The sequence below is a fragment of the Pezoporus flaviventris genome, unplaced genomic scaffold, assembly GCF_033815535.1.
Source record: "Pezoporus flaviventris isolate CSIRO_AGI_PZ_B2104156 unplaced genomic scaffold, CSIRO_AGI_Pfla_v1 ptg000005l, whole genome shotgun sequence".
In the NCBI taxonomy this organism is placed as follows: domain Eukaryota; kingdom Metazoa; phylum Chordata; class Aves; order Psittaciformes; family Psittacidae; genus Pezoporus; species Pezoporus flaviventris.
The window spans coordinates 4494341-4515227 of NW_026892553.1; the positions used below are offsets into that span (position 1 = coordinate 4494341).

The window sequence follows — 20887 nt, forward strand, 5'->3', positions numbered from 1 at the left end:
TACCTACAGAAACAAATAAATACAGAGGTACAGCCCTTCTGCTCGGCCTCAGCGTGCCTGAGCTTCCCACAGCTACCACCGCACTGAGATACCCTCAGGGCCATGCCGAGGGAGCAGCAGAGCTCCATTTCCAGCCTGGCCAGCACTGGTGTTCAAGGGACCTCTGTCCCTGCACCACAGGGACAAACTGTGGGTATGTCTTGAGTTGACATGATTATCAAGGCCTAAAACTCATCACCTTTATACACCTCATACACAACAGTCCTTAAGTAATAACCCATCTGAAATGGGGTTATACAACATGACCTATTCTGCTCTGCCTCAGCATTCTCTCCTGCGCACCTTGTTGCCCTACAAACTGCAGTGTGGGGCTTTAACCATACCTGGAATAGCAGCACGGTGCCCTGCACCCAGTGGTGAAGGTGTGCCAGTGGGCTGCAGTCACCCACTGTGCTGCACTGCTGAGAAGTGGCTACCATGACATAAAACAGTGAGAAGCAAACCAAACCGAGTGCAGGGCTAGCACAGCCCGTACCGAGGTGCAGCTCCCTGTGTGGCTTGCCTGAGCTCTGGTCTGTGTGAGAAAGTCTGGGGGGGGGGTTAAGAAATTGCAGCTTACAAACATATCTGTGAGTGAGGACTCTGAGCTGTGACTTTACAAAGAAGAATTACACTTGCCTGCGGCGCTGCCAACCAAATGTAGTTCACATCTGACAAATGCTGTGTGTGCCAAACAGCTTGAGCCCAAGCTATTTAAAAAGAGAGCTGGATTTAGTTACTTGGTACATGCAACAAAGCTGATGGCAGTATAGTAGCGGTCATAGCCTCACACACCATCTCCAACACGTCAAAGAAAGCATTTTCCTGCTGCAGCAAAGAGCCTTTTGGAGCCCCTAAAGAGACTTCAAAACCTTTGGTGAAACCATTAACCCTGCTGAGGGCCATTTTATAAGTCATAAGAATTGCACAGAATGGCTGAAGTGGTTATGAGATAAACAGAAATCCACATTTCCTGGCTGTCCACAAGGCAGGGTAGTCATCCTTTAGCTTCACTTTCAGAAGACCACACAAAATCCAGTTCCAAGAGGTCTAACACAGTGAGCCTCTTACACTGCCAAATCACTGCAGAGCAGACAGCACAGAAATACCTGCTGTGAGGAATCCCTGCCAGATGCAAAGTTGAAAGAAAGCCTGTACCAGAACCCTGCTTTGAAGGAAATGATACCTGTCCTCCATTACACCCAGGTTAAACTTCATCAAAGACCTCAGCTCTGTCAGCAATAAATGGATGCAAAATTTCAAGAGTGATACCTGGAACCTGCCAGGGCACAGCATCTTTACAAACCCATGCTCATAAGGAGCTAATTTTACCCTCTCAACCCATCGCGTCTAGTGAGACAAAAGGAATCTTACTCCATTTTTAGCATCACGTGGATTAAACAAAGCCTCTTTTAACAAGGAGGCTCCCATTACTGAACGTGTCCTCTGAGGAAAACCACAGCTGAACTATGAGGTGCCCTTCTCAACTTGTGAGTCATCAGCTTGAGGTGGACAATAAAAGGACATAAAAGTCATCCTGAAAGCCTCTATGTGGGCAAAGCTGTTACGTGCTGTGGTGTTCAAATAGGCATTGCAAGACCTGCCCTTGTATTTGAATGTTGCCCTCACATGCCTGGTCTTAGTGCTATGACCTATGGCTGAACTCCTTCCATAATGATGTTTTCACCAAGGAACAGAATCACCTGATCCATAGCAATAACAGAAATTTTATATCCCTGTACAGGGGAAAAAAAATCCAATGAAAGCTTAAAAATTCCCTTCCCAGATACAGCCTGGCAGTGAACAGGGACTGAGCGGTGCCAATCCACCTTGTGCTTGCTACGCCACCAACCTGCTGGTACGTGACCATGGAGATGCAGCCATTCCTGCCTTCCTCCAGTCCCACTGCTGAGAACAGATGACAGCGTGCAGGGAACGTGTGAGAACGGTCACATGTGCTTCCAGCTTATGTGCCAAGAGCTCCTGAAAGATGCTGCTGGGGAAGATGGTCACATCTTAACAAGCTAACGTTTAGTTTGGCCCCACTTCTACTCTATTATCTGTATCATGAACATATATATGTATAAAAATGTGGTTTTCCCTCTTTAAAAGCCCCTCAACCCCATTACCCATGATAATGTGGAGAGTTGGAGGGTTTTTTTCCTTTTCAAAGCGATTATGATTATGTGCAACCTTTGCTCCCAAGTCATTCACACAGAAAGCACAGACAAGCCCCCCTGCTGCGAAGTGACAGCTCGCTCTGGCTCTGCAGGGCTTTGGTATTCATAGTTCCACAAGGTCATCGCTGGAAAAAACCTTGATGGTGATGCGACCTGGCACCTCGTCTGCTGCCCGCCTGCCTCTCCCTCGGAGCTGCAGCGTCTGCTCTTCTCTGGGGTCACTGGGTGAAGCTGACAGCACCGCCTGCCCAAGGAACTGGTCACACAAGATGTTGCTGTTCCAGACCTAGAGACAAGGGACCAGAAATAAACCCTGCTGAAGCAGTGCTTTTCTTGCATTCCACCTGAATGGGTTGTGCTGGAGGAGGGTCACAACCATTCACCCCTTGAAAAAGCAGTGAGGAGGGGGAGGACATCTAAATTTAGCCAAATGTCTAGAGAGTGTGTGGGAGATTCTGGATTTGCATGCTCATTTACATATACTATGCAAATATAGAGCTACATTCAGCTTTATGCTTTCTAGGTCACAGTCTGCCTGGAAGAGGAATAAAAATGACTTTGTGAGGCTTCTCTCACCTGGACAATGATAGGGCTGTCGATGTTCTTCCTGTAGAAAACCACTTGTGTGTTGAAGACGGCACTGGAGGTATCGTGCTGCACAGGGGAGCGCACGCTCTGGTTCTCACACTTGATAAGCACATAGGGATCTGCTCCTAAAACACAGTCAGCAGTACAGCAATTAGGACACAGAACGGGAGCTGAGACCTGCCCAGAAACCCAACAGAAACAATCCCCTCCTGTGCCTGACAGCACCACTGCTACCGAGCACAGAACAGGGCACCAGAGCACATCATGTCCGCTGGTGGAATGCCTCTTTCTTGTAACAATGGGATGCTCAGAGCTGGAAACCAAGCACCATTTGCTGTGAAACCAGCACACTCCCAGACTGAGGTTGCAATCTTGCCACATTCCCTTGCTGTGCATCTTCCTGGCTCATCTACAGAAAGCCTTCAATGTGACACTCTAAGCTCCCCGGCTGCTCTAGATGTGTGAGCCAAAATGCATCCGTGCATATGCAAATGTGGTCTGTAGTTCTGAGTGCCTGGGCCCAAATGGGAGGTTAAAAATGTTCATCATCAATTCCTATGGAGGGCAAGGACGGGAACTGCACAGAACTTCAGATCACTGAATGCCCCCACCTTTAGACTGCCTCACTTGAAAGTGCTGTACTCATTCTGACAGGAGTACTAGTGTTAGGAGGTAGATTTTAAGCAGCAGTTTCTCTCCTAGAAAGTAAAACAGTGCCAAAATGCAAAAACATTCTGTAATAGTGCATTGGTCTCAACAATGTTTTCTGTGGGAAACTGTCCAAGAAAATCCTCCCCAGTTTCTCCTCTCATTCCCATGAGCCCTCGGTTCTGTCATTCGGGTGAATCTAACTTTAAAGTTGATGTTATCACAACATGCCTGTATCTATAATAGGTCCTAATGCATGTTTTAAATTACACTTTAATCACACATACCCCACTGAGATTACTCAGCATTCTAGAAATGCTTTGTTGGTTTTACACTGAGCATTTTTACTTTGTCATAATTTCTTTCCATGCTGGTACAGAGAAGGAGTCCATTTGGAAATACCTGTCTTTATCCTCAAAGGGAACGGGCCTTTCCACTTGCTGATCAACTTGAATTAAACACAGGCGCCACCACGTTTTGAATTTCAACATAACTATTTCTGTCCATTCCTATTGTTAGCGGACACCCCTTGCTACCCGTTAAACATAGATGTTAAACAGACTCTTGATCATTTCGTCACCATCCATCTACTTGGAAATGCCACCATTGGAATGACAGCCATAAGGCAGCATGATTTTAAGGTAGCTTTTGCCTTTTAGCAATTCATACCCAAGATGATTTCCCTCAAACACGTCACTCCTAAGAACAGATACCAACACCTCGCACAAACAAACTACCACCCAAAACAGGAGGACCCGCTTCCACTGACGAGAAAGCAGCAGATTTTCCCATGTGCTGTGCTGTGATTACACCTGGCCAGACATGCCAGGCCTGTTACCCTAACAACATCCCACACTTCCTATAGCAGGTAGCAGTGCATTGGCTTTCCTGCGAGACAATTACTTTCTGTGTCACTGAATGTGTGGGTTTAGCTCTGGGGCATGGTGTGGCACCACGCTGTGTGATCAGTGATGGGAAAGCTCCCCCCCCCTTTCCATTTGGAAAATGGGTCTGAATAAAACGGGGTCTTGCATGAAATGGTGTCAACTACTTTCGCCAGAGGCAAAAAGCAAAGCAAGGTCTGATCATTAACAGTAATTAAGAGATAAAGGGTATAAAAAGGGGTGGGGAAAGGACAGAGTTTAAAGGGGTGACAGGCATATCTGCTGCAGCTGGGAGCTATTAATGAAGGGACTTGCTATGTGAAAGGAAAAAGCTGACATGTGAAACATGTGAAACAAAGACTCAAATTATCAGGCAGTGATCAGGGAAAGAAAGGGATGTAGAAGAGGAACATGAACGGTACCTGCAGAGCACCACCTCACAATGGCGTTGCTGAATGCCCAGTTACATTGGGAGGACTGACTCCAGTTCCACAGCAAAAGATAAAAATGGGAGAGCTGCGCATGTGGGATGAGCCAAGGGACGCTCTCAGCTGCATTTTGCCCAGGTTTCTGCAGCTCTGGGCTCATGTATTTTCGGTACCAAGACAATGCAGAACGTTCTGCTAATGTGGAAAAGCAACATCCTAGTATTTGCCATGAGCTGGGAATGAAAACAACTGGAGCTGCTACTCCGGCAACTCTTCTGGAAGAGGACTGGGCTCAGTTCTCAGGCATACATATGGCTCAAGCTATGCCTTGAACACCATGCTGTGTATAAACAGCTGTTTCATCAGCCCTATGGCCTGGCTGTTGTATTGGGAAGCTGTATGAAAAAAACAGGGCAAAGGGAAAGGCTGAAATCCTGTAAAAGCCAGGAACATTTGAACAGTAATGACATTTCTAAGGCTTAAAGAAACCTATGCACAGTTCTCTCTTTCTGTATGAGAACTGGCTCCTCAGATACAAAAAGCTTTCTGAGAAGTTCTCAGAGATATTCCCATTCTTCTCCAGTTTAGACCACAATTACTGGTACATGGAGAGCCAAACTCAGCTGCTGGAAACAGCCATGGGCCAAGCAGAGCAGGCACGGTGCTGAAACACAAGCATTGCCTTGGGAATTACAACAGGTTGTTTTGCTTTTTGCAGTTGAGCCTTTGCTCATGTGCCTCTTGGCTTCTCCTGAAATACAGATAAGCAAAGGGAGTCTTTCCACTGGCACCACGATATCCTCTCCCCACCTCTGCTCCATTTTCTCCCTGCTTCCCTTCTGCTTTCACTGGATTATTTACCAGCTGGTTCTTGCCTGCTCTTTCCTTCTGTTTCTCAGACTGCTCCTAAGGCAGCTGCCATTAAAGGTACCAGACACTCAGCTTCCCAGGTATGTCCCATACTGGGCATGACAAACACCTAGTTCAGAAAAGTGGTGAAAGGCAAACATACGAATTCAACCTGGAATTTCGGTGGGAAATGCAGCAGGTGATTTGTTCTCAAGGGTAAGCTTTGGGGGAAGGAGTGTGACAGCAGCGAGAGCAACTTTTAAAGCAGACTTGGGAACGAGAGACGGAAAATCTCCAAGCACACAGTGCTGCCTCATCCTGCAAACCTGCCACTGCGCTTGGCTCACATATAGTTGGATCAGCTTCAGAACAAGCTAACTCAGAGAGGTACTTCCAAGAGAAGCAGCCTATATGCATTTGGAATTGAGTCTGGGCAGCCACATTCATCCACTATTCCTGTCAACAGCAAACCAGCCATTATTTTTTTCCAAACAGGACGATGAATCAAAGACAGCAGCAAGGAAGAGCTTTCCAATAAGCATTAAAAACTGAGATTAAAGAACCCTCCCCTGGCAGGGAGCAGGCTTCTGATGACAACCAGCTCATGAACCAGGCCGGATGTGCACTTGCTGTGCAATCATCATTCTCTTCCAGTTTTGTTTAAGCAATTGCTCAGAAATCTGTGCTAAGCACAGCTCCCAGATGACAGTGATGGGCTCATGTCAAGAGCAGTGCATTCAAGTCTGAAATCCCTCTGTCCTAGTTACATAAAACAAGGTATTTCTGTTCAGGCTGCTCTTGCTTTGTGGAACTGCATACCCCAGTGTCAGAGTAGAGAGATGTCCTGATGCTTTCAGGACAACTTGTCAGAGAGATGTAATGCCACATCTCAGTTCTCAGAAGCTCCAGATGAATCCTAACCTCCTCTTCAAGCTTTGTCTTCTCTCTATGCTAAGGGATGATAGTGACAAACCAGGCAGGTGGTTGAATAAGGTGGAATATAGATGACAACATAAGAAGAAAAGCAGCTTGAGAGCCGAGAAGATGCAGATCAGAAGGTGGCGTCAGGAAACCCTTGTGAAATGCAGTGGTGCTAATCAGACACAGCAGCTCACAGAGGAACAAGGTGCCAACAACCTTCACACCAGAAAATGAGTAACCTTTGTGTGAGGTCCTCTTAGCAGCAGGCACACACAACCACTTCATCTACCTATTTTCTACTTGAATAAACGTATTGACTGTGCCTAACCTGAACTTGTCCCTCCCAGTGGTGATTGCTGTGTGGCCTCTTCCCTCATCTCACAGTATTGATTAGACACGAGGCTGCTGTTGACTTTTAAATCTAGTTCACATCGGGAGCAGCAGGTAAGGCTGGTATTCCAGTAACTGCCCATGTGACCGAGGTCTGAACTCTCTTTGGGGAAAGCTGGTCTTTACTGAATGCCTGGCTGCTATTTCTCCTGGAGATAAGCATGGCAGAGTCCAGACATGGATCCAGTAAAGCCAGAGAGGAGACAAGGGATGGTAAAGGATTGCACTCTTTTGTGGCAGCATTAGGAAGCAATCTTAGAACATGGGCTATTTCATGTCTCTGGACACACTACTTTCTAGCGTAAATTTACAATCCAGCCAGTGTGCTTCAAGGAATGTCTATATCCACTTCTTTAATCTACCAAAAAAAAAACAAACCCAAATGTGAGAAACATGTTCCATAGCCAGCTTTCTGCTACCAGGAATGCACTCTATCAGTCAGGACCTTTGCCAAATTTCCCAGCGAGATGCCTTTAGAAGGCAGAGTGCTGTTTACGGGTGTCATCCTGCTCACTGCACAGCTGGATTTCGGTGTGTCAGCAGTGCATATTTGGCTTTATGGAGTTTCTATTTACACACTCTCCCTACTTGATTTGCCTGAAGCTGCTGTAAGACACGACATTCTGCAAGGCAAGCTCTGAATATCCTGAGTTGGAGATACCGATAGAAAAAAAGGCTGATAAATATTCAGACAGGGATTTCACAGCAGTATTCAAGATAATAGAGAAGCTACTGAAGCTCTCCTTCAGTGCCCCCTGAATGGATGAGATTTAGGACTACAGGCTGGAAAGAGACAAGGACTTTTACTGAAAGCTTTATGTTGATACAAAGGGAAAATATTTTAACTTTTCTGGTGAAATTTCAGTCAAAGCCAAGCTATAGGAATCATTTAGGTTTTGTGTTCACATCCTGGTTTGGTTTTGATGAATTTATAATGGCCCGTTGTTTCACAAGGAAATGGAAACACAATGACAGACTGGCTTTCTTGCAGCCACTTGGTGTATTCAATACTAATTCACAAATAGCATCACTTGACCCAGTTCTGCATTTTTTCAGCAGAAAAAAAAAATAATCAAGCAGACGTTTTGCTTAGGTTTAAACAGAAAATCTGTGAGTCCATTTCCTACAGAAAGTTCTTCCCACAGTAGGTTCCTTGTTCAGTTCTGTCAAGGTTATCATCAGCCCCACACTGGCTGCTGAAATCCAATGAAGATGCTTCCATGTGTGGTAGTTCTGGGTCCCAAAGGTATTTGGGCTATGCTGTAGTTTGAGTATCTCTTACATCTTGGTTGCAAGTCCGGTTCGTGTATTCCCGAGGGTCTGTGTCACAGTGCCCCCAGTCCCACAACACTGAGCTGAAGCCTGGTCTCTGACATCTGCAGGCAACTGGTTTTAATGATCTTGTCAAAGCTGTGATTGTGCTATGGATTGTGCAATGCTAAGGGTGGAGATTTGGTAGAGAAAAATGTTTAAGGAATTTTAAAAGAAAAAACAACCCCAAACACTCCCTTAAAACTGAAAATGTCCTTCCCGGGGCAAGAACCAGAGCAAACTGCCTTGTGTCAGTGCACTGCCCTGCTATTCTTATCACATACAGCCCTGTCAGTCTCACCCATCCTTGCTGAGAACACGGAGCCCTGCAGCTTAACTGAGGTGTTTGTGGCTCCTGCTCTTCAAGAGAAGTACCAAGAAAAATGAACTGAATCCACTTCCTGTGTCCCTTTCCGCCAACATTGCTGTTCCCTGAAGACACAACTGGACTTAACAGAAAGTGGCTTTCACAGTGAAAAGTACATTCAGTCACCACTCCGTGGGTGCCAGGAATAGTGATGAAAAGAGGACTGGAATAAAACTGTAGCCAGCTGGTGGGAGAAATTTACTAGCTGCTTTGTGAGACTGAAGATGAACTGTACTACAGGTCTGAGTCTAACGCCTTCTCTACCACAAGGAGTTAATGCAACTGAGCTCCACATCTTAAACTGAAGAGAGCTGAAGAGTAATCTGGAGCAAACACAGCAGATGCTCAGGAACCTCTTTAGTTCCTTGTTCCAGTTTCACCATAGTATCTTCGCTCCTTTGTTTTCTCCCTCCCAACCAAGCAGTGATTACCTTTTTCTGTTGCACTGGTCATGGAAAATGAAGGCAAACAGAGGGAGAGTAAGAGTAGAACATGAAGAAGTAAATGACAACTGGACAAGTCTCTTAATTAACTGTCAACATCAGGTGCCAGACAGATATTTTAGTGTCTTTCAGGACACTTCCTCTGATGTGTAGATACACAGTCCTCTACAAGTCACTTAATCTCTGTTTTAACTCCTAGTTTCCCAGCTGAAAATGGTTGTTTGAAAATGATAATTTCCTCCCTGAAGTGCTGCTAAGCTTGTGGGAGTGAATAAAAAGGTGTCCTGAAGGCCATGAATGACATTGCTGAGGTAAGTGCAATACCCTGTGTGAGCCTGTGCGATTCAGCTGTCTTTCTGGGTATTTTCCACTTAGAAAGCACATAACCCTGAAAGGTGAATTTCTTTCTAATCCCCACAAAAAGCTTCTTGGGAGGGTCTGGCTACTACTGCCCACCTGGGCCAGCACAGATGACACATAACTCCTGCTATTTTATATCTTTGAAGGGTCAAAGGAGGTGATCCTGCCCCTCTACTCTGCTCTCGTGAGACCTCACCTGGAGCACTGTGTGCAGTTCTGGTGTCCTCAACATAAAAAGGACATGGAACTGTTGGAACAAGTCCAGAGGAGGCCACGAGGATGATCAGGGGCTGGAGCACCTCCTGTATGAAGACAGGCTGAGAAAGTTGGGGCTGTTCAGCCTGGAGAAGAGAAGGCTGCATGGAGACCTCAGAGCAGCCTTCCAGTATCTGAAGGGGGCCTATAGGGATGCTGGGGAGGGAACTCTTCATTAGGGACTGCAGTGATAGGACAAGGGGTAACGGGTTCAAACTGAAACAGGGGAAGTTTAGATTGGATATAAGGAAGAAGTTCTTTCCTGTGAGGGTGGTGAGGTACTGGAATGGGTTGCCCAAGGAAGTTGTGAATGCTCCATCCCGGGCGGTGTTCAAAGTCAGGTTGGACAGAGCCTTGGGTGTCATGGTTTAGTGTGAGGTGTCCCTGCCCATGGCAGGGGGTTGGAACTGGATGATCTCAAGGTCCTTTCCAACCCTAACTATTCTATGATTCTATGATTTCTCCTTTTGGGCAGATTTTAAAACATGCTGAAAAGAATCCCATAAATCTTCCATTTGTTTGGATAATTTCTGGCTACGTACATATCAACCCAGACCTTCAGAGGACTGAAGAAGCCCCTTCCAACTCTCCCAAGCTCGCTTTACACTTACCGCCTGATCTGTCTTGCTTCTGTAAACCCTCTGCAGAGTGAATTTTGATTTGGGTGACTCTGCGTGGATAGCCACAGAGAAGACTCCAACATGTCATTTTAGGCTTATCTGCCTTCAGCTCCCTGAAAAATCATGGGAAAAGCAACCAAAGTAATGAATGTCAAGCAAATAATCAATGGTCGTGGAAATCTGGCATTTACAGAACGTGAGATTTGTCCTCTTTCCTCATCTAACATTTTGGAAGTTTGTGGTACAGAAATGACAGGCTTAAGAAATAAATGCAGAGCAAAGCAAAGTAAACCAGATTTGTGTCATCTTTCACATGGCAGCAAAAGTGGTGGGAAAAACCCCAACAACTTTAAATCATGGAAAACACTATCAAAGCAAGAAAAAATTCAGCAGGCCTGATTTCATGAAGCACTAGTTTTGCCCTTGCAGACAACTACTGCTTTCAAAGGGGATGCTCAAAGAAATAAGCATTGCCAACTGTAACTGCAAACACTGCTCTGTGTTCTGACCTACAACTGGGGGCAACTACAAAAGCCAAACTAAAAGGTCAAAGGACCCAAACTGAATTGTCCACTAGGTTCATAAGTAAAAATGTCCTGACCATGCACAAATTCTTGTGAGGCTTCTGGAGGTGACCCTGACCATCTCAAGGGCCTGATTCTGGAGTGATATGATCTAGTGAGTCCGGGATATTTGCAGGCAGCCAGGTAACCATTTCCAAGGAGATGCAGCCAACGTGGGCAAGACAAAGGTTGCACTTGATGATCTTAAAGGTCTTTTCCAACCTAATTGATTCTATGATTCCATGAGTACAACCTACCTGAGTTTTGATGGCACATCTGTGAAGAGCCTCAGTATAAACTTGGTAGCAATGCCAGGATGATAGGTAGTTGGGATAAGGACATAGCGGCCTTGCTTGAGGATCCTCTTCAAGAACACAGTGCGCATGTTGATGTACGGAGACGTGGCCACTCTCTCCTGCACAGTGAGCTTGTGTAGTCGATAGCTTCTGTTATCCTCCACCTACAGCCACAGAACAGTACAGAGATTAATGCAAGGAAGGATACCAGAGCTAATAGGCAGGATTTTCCCTGCACATCACACAGCCTTTCATAGGCAGAAAAGGCAATGTGCAATAAAGGCAAATGGTTTGGCAAATGGTTTTTCACCCGCAGAAGCTGTGGCAGAGATAGTCCTGGTGGGCAGCCCAGTGTTCCAAGCACAGGCCCACACAGGCTCCAAAGCAGTGATGTTTCACACTTCACTGCATTATTATATATACACACGTATACCCCTAAGTAGAGGTGAAAGCTTGGGATGGTAAAGAGATGCACCCGCTAACAGATAAAATTCTACTGCAGAGATTAGAAGGTGCATTTAGAGATGCCTGCACGCTCCAAGTACTCTACCACTGAGATACAGTTGCCTCCTTTCTCTGTGGTTAACAGGTGACTATCATATGAATAAGTGTGATGCAGATGTGAGGAGCTCTGACTGTTAAAACTGACTATTTTTAGGGTAGGGTTCAGCATAGTCCCATTAGCTAGAGCAACGGGTGCTAAGATAACCCTGATCCTCAGTGAAAAAGCACACTCATAGCTGTTTCTCTTGCTTCCTTCCTTTCGGTTTGTATGTTCTCATTTTAGTCAGATTGCTCTGTCAAATTATTGTTTGGGATCCATTTGGTTCCTTTTCACATCTGCTCATTTCCTACTCACTACTCCAGCTTTTGAAAACACTCCTGACTCTCTTCTTAAGTGGCAAAAGAAAAACTCAGACTTTTCAAACTCATTCCCTTGGCTGTATTTGCTGATGAACCGGAGGCAGGAGCCTCCAGTGGGGAGGAGAAAAAAAACCTTTCAAGCTTTATTATTTTTTTGTCTTTCTCTTCAAAGCTTGAAGTAGGAAAAGCACTTAAAATCCTTTTGCAGTAGGGAAAAATGACTTCTGTTCCTTTAGTTCAAATAGAGTTTGAACTGAAGTAGATTCAATTTAGTTCAAATAGTCTGTCTAGTATCAGCTTTGGTGACTGAGTGCAGTACACAGGCAAAGCTCATGTTGAGAGAAGAGCCAGACCCCACCATGACAATCATGCCTCTATCTGCCAAAGATCTCATTGCCAGGATGGAGTGGGGCTGCTGCACAAACTCTGAGCCAGGAGTGCAGATCCTGCCTACCTTGAATATTTCAAAGCCAATGGGGATGCTGTCTCCTTTCCCTTCTTTCTTGTATTTGCGGCGATCCTCCTGTTGTAAGGAGACCAATACTTTGTCCTCAGTCTTCTTAACATCAAAGACGTACTAGTAAAAGAAAGAAAAGGGCAAGCAGTCAGAAATGCCTTGGGATAATGAGGATAAAGCCATCGCCGAGGAAATACGTGCATACAAAGGATGCAAATGAAAACACGTGGTGTTTGGAGGTGGGAGGAGAGTTCTCCATATAACAGACATTCCCAGCAATTCCCAGCTGAAAAATTAACGCCAATAATAAGGATCTTTAAACCAAAAGTATCAGAGACACTGAAACAGGTACTTCATATAAAGGACAGCATGAGACAGTATTACAAAATAAACAGGGCTAGGAAGAACTCTGGCATCTTTAACATGCAAATCTTATACCCAAACTGTTTAAAGTAAACTTGAATGAACCAGGGTTTAAGACTAGTCAAAGGAATTTATTTCAAGTTTAGGCAGCAGTTCCTATCTCAATAAATCAGACTTGCTTACATTATTAAGGATCACCACCAGACCAGTTCACGAATGAGTATGTAGCCTTGCAGTAGACAAAAGGTCAGATAGGTATTTCTTTATATGACAAAGAATTAAACACTCAAGTCTGTTCACTATTAGGGACTCCTGTAAATTTTCTTTCATGCATTCAGAGGGCAAATCTGAGTTGTCAGAACCAGTGGAAGAGGACACTATTTACTCCAAGCCCAGACAGATGCCGTATTCTCCCATCCTCCAAAGACCTTTAAATGTGAAGCAAGCAAATAAAAGCATAAAGCTGCAGCTCTGCACAGCTGGGTATTACGTGCACCACATGTTCTGATTTCAGCCAGAATTCCCTGACAGCACTCAGAGGAATATCATCCCTGGTTCAACTCCCCCCTCCCTTCTCCTCCAAGAGCTGCTAAAAAGCAAATCCCCATTGTGCTTTGTTCTGAGGTAGATACTGAGATTGCCTTGGTTACTGCTGTGGAATGATACCCTGTAATGACTTCACATCCCCCTGTGGTCCGAGCTCTGCAGAACAAGGCACCATCCCATTCCTCATCCCTGACCCTCTCTGTCCCAGGCAGTGTTGCACCCACATGGAGGGAACACCAATCTAGCAGAGCTGGCTGAAGCACAGCAGTATTGGAAAGAAAATCAATACTTTACCAAGCCCCTGGGCTTCATTTGTTGCTCGCAATGTTTATGTTCCAGATTGGCCTCCTACAGGACTACTGTTTGCTATTCTGGTTTTGGTATAAATTCAAGGCTTCTTTGTACTCTTATTTGTATGCTATATAAACATCGCAGCAGGGAAAGCATAGGACCCTGAAGAGAGTCCTAGGGGATGTAAAGAGCCTCTGCAGAATCTAAAAAGCGAGATACAAACATGCAGGAACACCTAATAAGGCATGTTTTAATTCTCCTCCCTGTTCAACCATAGGCAGTGTTACCTTGTCAGATAGCCTGAAGTGTGCCAGGGCAAATGGAGGTGTGAAAGGGGAACTGTGAAAGTGCATGAGAGCTCTCTTGGTCTGGAGAGAACTATGCAACTCTGATGATTTTTGATCTGATGACATTTCAGCTATCCGAATGGGTAACAAACTGGAAATTAGGGGGTGGTTGTAGGAATACATTTATACTGAAATTCCTTTATCTAAAGGAACTGGAAGTGTCACAATATTGCTCTGTACAGAAAAACTTCACAGGAGGTATTTCACTCGGGGAGCACAGACAGAGATCATCTCTAGATTATGGCAGTGTGTGCTGCAGTAATTTATTACAGCCCTAAGCTAACATAAATGTGTTCCAGCACTGCTATTAAGAGCCTTTTAATCAACTAGCCTAGAGATAACACTGGGAAAAAAAAGAGCTTCCACTGCACCAGGCATTGCACTCAACTGTAACATGTATATTTTGTTCTCTGTGGCAGCTAAACACTTACAAATGAGACCCAGACAAGCACTTGGAATATGTCCAGAATCATACAGGGAAATATCTGACTAAAATCATCCTCTGGAGAAGAGGCACTGACAGAAGACAGAGCAATGAAGAACTGCTTCTCCATCTACAGCTGTATGACAGGATGAGCTGGGAGTTTGAGATTCACTCCTAGTCTGAACAGCAAAGGCTGCACTTCTCCTGTATCCTGCTATGGAAACTGAGGGTGCAGACAGAAACCTCCCATACAATTGAAGAGAAGCAGACACAAGAACATCTTCAGTTAATCTAAAGTATGTGGTGAATTACAGAAGGACAGGAAGGTCAATTTTCAAAGTAATAACTAAAGCAGAAAGTGCTCAAATCTCAGTGGCGGTACTGGCAGTTTGATGCCTGAAATTGCATTCACTGGGATGAAAATGTACAACACAGAAGGGCAGGAGGGTGAGAAATGGAGTGAGAATGGATGAACAGATTAACTGAATTCCTTGAAACTTGCCAGGTAGGACGAGACAAGGAAATGTCTGTAATCCTGAGGAGACTGTGAGCTTGGGGAAGAGACTTCATACTTTCAGAATCTTAGATAAATACAAAGGGATACTATCTACATGCAGGGGCCCAAGTCCGTAGGCTGTTTAAGGATGTTAAATGAACGAAGTTGTCATTAGAAAAGTCAGACTTGCTACCTTTCTGGGAACTTCCCAACTGGGAAACTGAAGGAAGTCCACACAGGACTTCACTAATCCTGGTGTGTCTGACTCATCAGCCCCAAACATGATCAGTCCTAAACCAGTATTTCAGCTCCTCTGAGAGGTTTCACAGAAATCACTCAATCAAGCAGTGAAGCAACAAACTCCCAGAGGACAGCCCCAGGCAGTGAGACTTCTGTCAAGTCATCACTGCCAGCTCCCAAGCAGGGTGGGTATTTCAGAAGCTCTGGCTAAAATGGATACACTTCAATACCTCACAAAACACAGGGATTCCCACCTGGGGATTCTGAAGGAAGGTCTCTTTGTTATCAAAGCATCCACCAGAGCGATTTAGCAGGGGTTCTGAGTTCTTTGCCCAAGCGCCGTGCATCATCTTCTTCTCCCAGGTCTTGTGGATGCTGAAGTAGGAGGTATTCACAATCCGGCAGATGTCCACATCAGTGAAATTCTTACACCAGTCCTCAAACGTCATCCTGTGCCATGGGACACCAGGGAAGTAATGGTTTGCTTAAAAATAAACAGTGATACTCAAGCAAAGAGCCAAAATTACACATGAAATCTTCCAGTAATTTAAGAGGAGGCATTGCTCAGCTGTCCAGCTGATTCACTGGAAAGCTCTCCATGCGGAAATACTTGTGAAGCCACAATCACACTATCTTAGAGATTAATTTAGAGCAATACCACCTTAGCGTGGTTTGGTCAGCTCTGGATTTGTTGCAGCACCTACACCTATTAAAGGATAGGTTGCATCTACCAGGCTGAACTTGTTAACATGCATATTGCAAAGATAAAAGATTATCTGCAACCAAAGCACTATTCACACCTTGGTCCTTATTGCTACAACTGTCTCTGAGCAGGACTCAAACCTCTGTACTCTGGATACTGCTTTTATCTAGCACCATCTCAATGCTATAACCTGTGCCTGCTGAAGTGACAGACTGGCTTGCAGAGCAGTTAGAAACATTCACCTCCTCTAACAGCTTCATACCTCTGAAATAACACCATGCCCTGGCTTATTAATGTCCCAGAACCAAACCTTTCCAGTTGCCAGCTCTGACAAAGCCAAGCAAACAGAAGACTTTTCATACTGGGCCTTCCCAGCACACACTTGTGCAATATTAATGACCTACTGAAGCTGCTGCTGGATGGACTCGGCATATCTAAGCTTTAAACTGAGTCATATTAGAGTTCTAGAGATCTGTAGAGAATGAACACTTGTGCCCATGCTGGAAAACACCAACAGATACAAAAATTCTTTGGCTGTAATTGTATTTATAGATACCTCAGTGATGGTTGACCTAGAAATCCTAGAGATAAGCACAGTAGTTAGGAAACAGGATTGACACTGTGTTCAATATTTGGTACTCATGTAAACCAACACATGTAGTTTTGGATTCTGACTGAATGTCCTAAATACAGATAGAATCATAGAATAGTTAGGGTTGGAAAGGACCTTAAGATCATCCAGTTCCAACCCCCCTGCCATGGGCAGGGACACCTCACACTAAACCATGACACCCAAGGCTCTGTCCGACCTGACTTTGAACACCGCCAGGGATGGAGCATTCACAACCTCCCTGGGCAACCCATTGCAGTGCCTCACCACCCTTACAGTAAAGAACTTCCTCCTTCTATCCAATCTAAACTTCCCCTGTTTAAGTTTTAACCCGTTACCCCTTGTCCTGTCACTACAGTCCCTAATGAAGAGTCCCTCTCCAGCATCCCTATAGGCCCCCTTCAGATACTGGAAGGCTGCTCTGAGGTCTCCACGCAGCCTTCTCTTCTCCCAACTTTCTCAGCCTGTCTTCATACAGGAGGTGCTCCAGCCCCTGATCATCCTCGTGGCCTCCTCTGGACTTGTTCCAACAGTTCCATGTCCTTTTGATGTTGAGGACACCAGAACTGCCCACAATGCTCCAAGTGAGGTCTCACAAGAGCAGAGTAGAGGGGCAGGATCACCTCCTTTGACCTGCTGGTCACGCTCCTTTTGATGCAGCCCAGGATATGGTTGCTTTCTGGGATGAATAGATTTTGAGGGTGTTTGAAACTTACAGTTACCAAGAACTACTAATTTGGTTCTACTGGCTTTTAATCCATCGTTTCTGTTCTTCTGTCATCCCTCGAGGGTTTAAAAGAAACAGACCTTGTGCCAGGACTGGATAATCTTATCCATGGGGGGCAGCTGGTTTTGAAGTTGTTTAATGGCAGAATTAATGGCAATTACTCAGTGCAGCCAGTACCTGCAAACCCTTCACATGGTTCCCACTCACCAGAACTCTCCATCATTCTCAAGAGTGAGTCCCAAGCTCTTACGTTCTGAATTGCTGACTTTCTTCCACTCCTCGGAACTAAAAGGAAAAGAGGAATAAAGTAACAGCAAGGATGATTAATGACTTCAGTTAAGTACTGCCTCCTGGAAATAAAACTGCAAGGAAAATTCTCTGATAGTCCCTTATAAAGGTAACATCAGAGTACTGAAAGGACAGATGATATTCAGGAAGAAGTGACTGGCTTTTACAGGAGGAGTTTGAAAACATAAACTGATTTGAAAGCTGCTACAAAAGAAAGAGATGAATGGGAAATTGTCACAACTAGAGCAGATATTTGTTGATTTCCTTTGTCACACCCTCCCTTAGGACACTAAACCAGCTGGTTTGGAAGGCTGTATGAGATTGAATCCATTCCCTGGAGGCCCTTCAAAAGAAACCTAGTTTTCTTCCTCAAGAGCTTATTGAACACCTCACTTAGACCAGAGAATTCTCTTTGCCTTATAGCTCTTTAAATAAAAGAGACCTGAGGTCTAACATTTCCCCAGAGAGCCTTTGAGAAGAAATTGCTGCAGCAGGAGCCTAGTGTCCAGTTTCCAGTGTGACTACACTGCATGGACACCTCATTGCCTGCATTAACATACAGCTTACATGCTCTGAAGGCACCTGCCTCTTTCCACTGACTACAGGGAGCACAGGATCCTAAATGCAAGCAGTCTGATCTTTAAATCAGACAATATGATGGAAGACAGCGCGATCCCCTTCCCTAATGTGCTACATTAGACAAACAGAGCCACAATTCCTCTCTCCCTTTCCAGAAGTACTTGGAGGATAAAGCTGAAGGTGGTTGGCAGGAGGGAAGGGAAGCTGCTTGCCATAACAGACATTTTCTTCACCTATTTGGAAATTCTCAATTTAATTCTGTTAGGCCAAAAACCAGGGGCCAGCCTCAGAGTCCTCAGTGCTTCCACTGGCAGGAGTGGTGGCTGCGCAAGACAAGAGCTAGTGAAGAACCACAGGTTAAAGAAGACACAGTAGTTCTGCACATTCTTCACATACACCTGGACCAAACTCTTTGAAAGTAATTGATTATTGCTAGCTAAAGTATAAAAGGTAAGTACTTACCATCCTGTTGTTAAGAACACTACATTATTAAATGCTAACAGTGGCTGGTAAGCACAGCCCAGTTAAATGTTTTTTCATGTGTAAATTGCCAGTGATGGAATACATCCCCTCCAGCCATCATTTCTGTCTCTCTAGAGGTGCCTGCTGAGCTCGATGCCCACATTAAAATTCATTAGAAAATAATTCCAGGCATCACAAATGTGGCAATTTTACAGCATTTTTCACCAGTCACTTAAATTATCCAAGAATAAGAGGCTGATACCATCCCCAGCAGCTAGCAATTGCAGATGAGAAACTGAGTCACAGACAAAATCAGTGTTGAAGCTGGGAACAAACCTCATGTTCTTGACTCATCACTTAATCATAGACTGTTTTTCTACTTGTGGCCCAGTGTGCCAGAGCAGTGATGTATATATACAGTAAACAAAGGTCCAGGAAGCCATAACCTCCTGGCTCTTCCAGGATGTCTTCATTTGCTCAGAGAATGCTAACCGATGGCACAATAGTTCAGCCATCACTCCTAAGTACTGCAGACTGACGTTGTGTCCTAACAGTGTTTAACCATGCACCTAACCAGTGACCATAATCATAGTTTCATTCCTTTTGCAGCACTTACCTGTCACTCCATGCGCCACTCCACTCTCTTTTCCCCCAGGGATTCCTCAGCCTGATCATAAACAGCTTTTCTGCCTTGAAAGAGAATATGAGCCTCTCTCCAAGGCGCAGCTTCCGAATTGCAGTCACTGAGTAAGCATGGCCGATGACAAGACCCATCTCTGTCTCCACTTCACTGGCACTGCCAGAGGAAGCCTTTAGCACCAAGAATGACAAAAAGAACTCATATCATTGAGGGACCTGACAGACACATGTTCAAAGGGGCAGGATGGGGAAGGTTTGTTTTCTTTCACAGAGCTGTATGTTCTCTTCCCAAGTGTTTTGACTGTGCAGGAAGACAACAGCACTGGGGCTCAAAACTAGTGGCCCACTAGTCTTTTGCATGACACTGCCTGGCAAGTCCAGAGCACAGGAGAATGCTGCCTGCTACAGCCATTCTGTCTCCTCCTGGCCTCTGAGAGTTAAAGACTGGGCTGGTGGCTACAACAATTTCATTTAATGCATCCAGATCAAAATCTCAGCAGTACATCTAAAACCAGAACAGCAGTACCATGAAAAGATGCTGGAGTTGCTTTGAATGACTGGCCCTTTACAAAGCCAGTGCTTTGTTGCTTCTGAGCAACACATACCAGACAGAACAATGGAAAAAGTAAAGCTGTATCAGCGCTATAACTCTTTTTCTGAAAAGAAACAATCCAAATAGAGCCAGCATGGACATCTCTGCATTGAGCCACATCCAGTCTCTCTCACCTATGTTGGTCTATAGCCCAATGGGCCTATAGACACTTATTCCCTTGGCAACAAGGAAGGAATATTAGGTTTAGTTAGATTTAGAGCAGATCCTTGCATGTAAACTTAAAGTAAGCTAGTTAAAGAGCAAAATGATCAAGCCTTTGCTCTGGTGGAGAGAGTTGGACTTATTCAAGGTATGACACGCACACAGTGCTTTCTCAGATACTTTTACCCACTGCAGAATTCCTGTGGTCTAAACAGACATGGTCCTTCTCCTAATGCAGGTGTTGCACTGATACAACAGTGTTCAGTTCCCAAAGATAAGACATCAGGGAGGGGAAAAGACAGAAAAGAGCCATTTCTATCAAATTGGAACTGACAGATGGTCTGGCAACCGTGAGACTCTCGCCAACACCTCTTTGCCTTTCACCAACAGCACCTCCTAAAGAATCAGTTTATGTGTTACACCGAGACTGGCTGACATTTCCAATGGGTTTGAGCTTTCTCCAATGTAACACTTTCACTTGCATTTTTCACAACTAAAAGCAAACAATAGTCCCTGACAGCATGGGAGTCTGTAACCTCTCCTGCAGCTTTTGTTATCCCCCAGGCTTGGCTTTTCTTACTGCTAGGCTGCCCTTCCCACCTCATTCTGAAGGCATTTATTTATTTCAATGAGATATTTAAACATCCACTGTCTGTTCAGATCTCTAAATGGTGGACCTCAGGGCTATTTTATAATGCAAGGAAAATGATGACATGTTTGTAAGTCAGCAATGAAGCCACTTGAGTATTAAATATTCTATACCTAGCAAGCTTCGCTGTGTGTATAATACATCTATCAAAAAGTGATAAATGCAGACAAGTCAAGCCAAACCAATAGGAACAGCCTCTGTGTAAACAATGTTTAGAAGCATCTGTGTTTAACTTGACAGGAAGAAATATAATGCTAGGAAGAAGTGAAAGCATTACAACTGTCTGTTTAATTGTTTTCTAAATAC

The 20887-nt window shown here is 44.8% G+C and overlaps 1 protein-coding gene across 1 annotated transcript in view; it reads right to left on the bottom strand.

The window, feature by feature from the left end:
• Positions 1-1746: 1746 nt before the first annotated feature.
• Positions 1747-20887, bottom strand: part of CAPN6 (calpain 6) — a 56169-nt gene continuing 37028 nt past the window's right edge. The window contains exons 7-14 of the mRNA XM_061445718.1: positions 19156-19349; positions 17418-17495; positions 15425-15620; positions 12461-12583; positions 11104-11306; positions 10275-10396; positions 2796-2932; positions 1747-2505 (exon numbers count right to left, since the gene is read on the bottom strand). Of these exons, the coding sequence (XP_061301702.1) occupies positions 2323-2505; positions 2796-2932; positions 10275-10396; positions 11104-11306; positions 12461-12583; positions 15425-15620; positions 17418-17495; positions 19156-19349 (1236 nt within the window). The 3' untranslated portion in view covers positions 1747-2322. The remainder of the gene's footprint in view (positions 2506-2795; positions 2933-10274; positions 10397-11103; positions 11307-12460; positions 12584-15424; positions 15621-17417; positions 17496-19155; positions 19350-20887) is intronic.